General features: G+C 35.8%; 1 protein-coding gene across 1 annotated transcript; it reads left to right on the forward strand.

Annotated features, from left to right (window-relative positions):
* Positions 1–375: 375 nt before the first annotated feature.
* On the forward strand, positions 376–2,033 carry LOC108678109. The gene is made up of 5 exons (XM_018166458.2): positions 376–450; positions 598–696; positions 845–914; positions 1,203–1,261; positions 1,720–2,033. The coding sequence occupies exons 2-5, from the start codon at positions 622–624 to the stop codon at positions 1,822–1,824; spliced, it is 309 nt and encodes a 102-aa protein (XP_018021947.1). The 5' UTR covers positions 376–450; positions 598–621; the 3' UTR covers positions 1,825–2,033.
* The last annotated feature ends 1,566 nt before the right edge of the window (positions 2,034–3,599 follow it).

A 3,599-nucleotide genomic window follows, 5' to 3' on the forward strand; every position in this document is an offset into this window, starting at 1 on the left:
TTGTTTCAGACAATCGAGCTGCACTTGCCTGAATAGGACGTTATTCGTCAAAGTATTCATCGTACATCTAGTGCCAATTCAACAAAACCCTGAATCGTTTAACTTTGTACATCAATTTTCCACCTTCCTAATGCTCTAATTTTAGAATAGTGCGCTTTATCACGAATTTATGTTGCAGGCTTATATTCATTCTTGTCCAAGCTTCGACAGATCCTATACAAAAAGCGAACATCAACAAATAGATCAATGCAAAATGAATAGAGCCGAATAAATAACATGAAGATTAATTAATAGCTACCACATGTTAGAAATGAAGCCCAGAAATTATTTTACAGCCTGATAAACTGCTGCAGAGCAGTTTATATAACCTGACCACAGCGATGGCACAGACTCAGTGTAGATTTTCCTGCTGTTGATACATACAGCAAAACTCACCCAACCGTACCAGAAGTAAGTTACAGTGTTTTCTCTTAATTTTGTCGATTTCATATTTTGATACGATCCACCAGGGAAAAAAATTAAAACACAATTTAAACTAAATTTATATGGAAATGCCTGAAATAAATTTTGTAAATTTTCAACATTTATTCCTCCCAGCTAGTCCTGAGAGAACTTGCAACGATGCAGAAGACGCCGCTGCTGTGCGTGTTGCTGCTGGTCGCAGTGGCTGCTGCAGAGCCTTTGGGTACCCGAATGGTGAGGTCGTTTGTATAGCTTCTAAATCTCTGGAAATTTTGATCACACATTAATAGCAAAAATAATAATTTAAATTTGTATATTTACATATTGAATTATTTTGTAACTAATGCTCCTACGATAATATTTGATTGTTGTTTCCGTGCAGAAAGCTTCAAATCCGAAAAATTCTGAAGTGGCACGGATCGTCGAGCCTGTACCTGAGCAGAATCTTCGCGGTACCATCCTCATTTATTGTTCATGAGTATTTATTTTGAATCATATTTTTACTCATAAAAATATCAGCGAGGAATATTTTAAAGTTTAAAGTACGAAATGCCTATCAAATAATATGTCATTCGTTGCAATACTATTTACTCCCATGAAATAAATTTCTCATAGAATAGTTATAGATCAACTAATAATATGACCATTGAATAGGCAAAAGTAAAATGGAGAAAATTTAAATATAGATTTGCAACATTATTCGCACGAACATGAATTTGATCTGTATTTTATTTATGCAGAAGTCAGAGATTGCTGCTTAGATGGTATCGTTGGCATGTCATGCTATACTTGGTTTGGGGTAAGTATAAACATTTGAAAAAAATTATAAAATGTAACCTGTATTAAAGTAATTCTGCTAGATAAAGGTACTTAAGCAGGAAAAGTATTTGTGAAAATTTACATGTATGAACCAACATCGGCTAGTTATTTTTATCTAGAGTATGACAAATCATTTACAAAACGTCCTTTATAATAGTATTATTGGATTGAAAAAATACTTTCTTAATTATGTATGTCGTATCCCCCAATCATTTAATGAGACTGGCTCACCGTTCCTGAAGTTTGTTCTCTAAATTTAGTTATGATTCAAAGCGTGATGAATAAAAATTCTCTCATTAATATGGTCAACCTTTTAGATCTCGCTACATGAATAAATTCAGCTCTCGGTAATTGATGAATAATTTGTATTCTTTAGAGAACGGCGTTACGAAGAAATCAACTTTATATTATATATTAAATACCATTTTATCATTTCAGGATGGATATTGGGACAAGTCTTGCCCGTTCCCTGGCTGGATTTGGGTGTGGGTAAACCCCTTCACTGATTGGTACGGAATATACTGCTGCACCAAAGCCCCGTGATTAAATGAACTGAAATAAATCGTCTGATTTTTCCGGACGAAAGCAGTTTCTACGACGCACGTACCCAGCCGTTGAAGGTACATACGTACATTCATCAGTCGAAAATTATAAAATTGGTGATGTCATACAACGATGGGTTTCAATTCCAGGATATTCAACTCTCTGTTATTACTTTCAATTGATTCTATTATGTTTTCATGCTCATTTATGCTGAAGGCTAAAATTAAATTCTGTTGATTTAAAACTTGAATAAATTTATAATGATTTGTTGCAACCAGTTTAATTTTTGATTTTTCGGCACAAAACAGCATTATATTTTTATGAGCTATAATAACAAATTAATTGCACACCAAATTTCAAGTAGTCTCTGAATCACATCTCCAAGCAGCTGAGTATAAAAATAATATAGATATGTTGGAAATAAACGTCTGTTGGAAAAAACCATCTATTGGAAAAAATGAGAGGAAGTGACTGTAGCCAGGATGAACTGATCCTGCACGACCTGAACCAATTAATTGAACGACCTGCAGAGCAGTTAGCACAATACAATAGCGGCACGATGAAATAAATAGCAAACATAAACAAAACATCTATCTATTTACGTCATGTAACAGAAATCTTAGATTAGTTCACAGCAACAATTCTGAGAAATGAGAACCATTATTACAATAAATAAATAAATAAGTGATGTGTTTGCTCATATATCTAAGAGTTTTGGTAAGGCATGCAAATACGCAGAATCAGAGACCGAAGGTAACTATCCAAATATAAATAAATCCTAAGATTGGTTAAGGTACAAAAGATTGGCCAAGTTAAACCCTACTGGGTAAAATGCCTGACATGAAGCCAACAAAGTAATAGAATAGAATATAGAATAGAAGTGTTGGCACTGAAGAAATAGGCCCATGGCCTGTTGCTGATTCTTGAATTTTTCGTGACTTGATTCACAAGGGATCCGGCCTTTGGAAGCCGATCTTTCATAACTGACGATTGATTGAGATAACTGCTGGAATTATTGCCTGGACCATAAGTTGCTTGACATTTTAAGACTGAACATATGCATCTGCATAGCTTCGTCTAGTCTGTTCATGAAGGCGTTCATATTCGGAGCGTCAACGATGCTGTCGGGGAGGCTGTTCCACATGTCGGTGACTCGAAGCGAGAAGAAACGTTTTCGCATGGATGTGTTACAACGCAGTTTTTTAGTTTATAGCCGTGGCCCCTGTTGTTGGTTCTTGCGTTAAATTCTAGTAATCCTTCTGGGACCATGTATAGATCATGAGTACACTTGTATACTTCAATGACCTCACCAAGCAGACGTCGATAACTGAGGCTTGGAAGCATCATAATCTTTATTCTTTCTTCATATGATTTGCCTTTCAAGCCCGGAATTATCCTTGTTGTACGTCTTTGAACACTCTCGACAGAATTTTGTCCCTTTCAAGTATCGGTGACTGCACGACGTTTCCAAACTCTAGGCTTGGTCGCAGTACAGCAACAAACAACTGCTTCATCGCTTCTGCACCTAGGAACTCGAAAGAGTGTCTGATCAGTCCAAGTAGTTTATTGGCTTTATTAACATGCCCTTCAATATGCTTAGAAAATTTCAACTATTGTCAATATTAACTCCTAAATATTTACATCATCACTCTGTCGTTGGAATCGTGTCTTCTCATACTGTAATCTTGCTGTTCATTATTCTTGCCAAGGTGGATTACTTTACATTTGTCAGCGTTAAAACGCAGCTGCCACTTATCAGCCCAGTCAACGAACCT

Source organism: Hyalella azteca, unplaced genomic scaffold (genome assembly GCF_000764305.2).
Source record: "Hyalella azteca isolate HAZT.00-mixed unplaced genomic scaffold, Hazt_2.0.2 contig13023, whole genome shotgun sequence".
Taxonomy (NCBI): domain Eukaryota; kingdom Metazoa; phylum Arthropoda; class Malacostraca; order Amphipoda; family Hyalellidae; genus Hyalella; species Hyalella azteca.

What these genes read in the sequence shown, in the direction of transcription:
- LOC108678109 (XM_018166458.2), top strand. Translation starts at nt 622, where the DNA reads ATGCAGAAGACGCCGCTGCTGTGCGTGTTGCTGCTGGTCGCAGTGGCT. An exon ending in AGCCTTTGGGTACCCGAATG is followed by an intron (nt 697 to 844) that starts GTGAGGTCGTTT and finishes GTTTCCGTGCAG; the next exon opens with AAAGCTTCAAATCCGAAAAA. An exon ending in ACCTGAGCAGAATCTTCGCG is followed by an intron (nt 915 to 1,202) that starts GTACCATCCTCA and finishes TTATTTATGCAG; the next exon opens with AAGTCAGAGATTGCTGCTTA.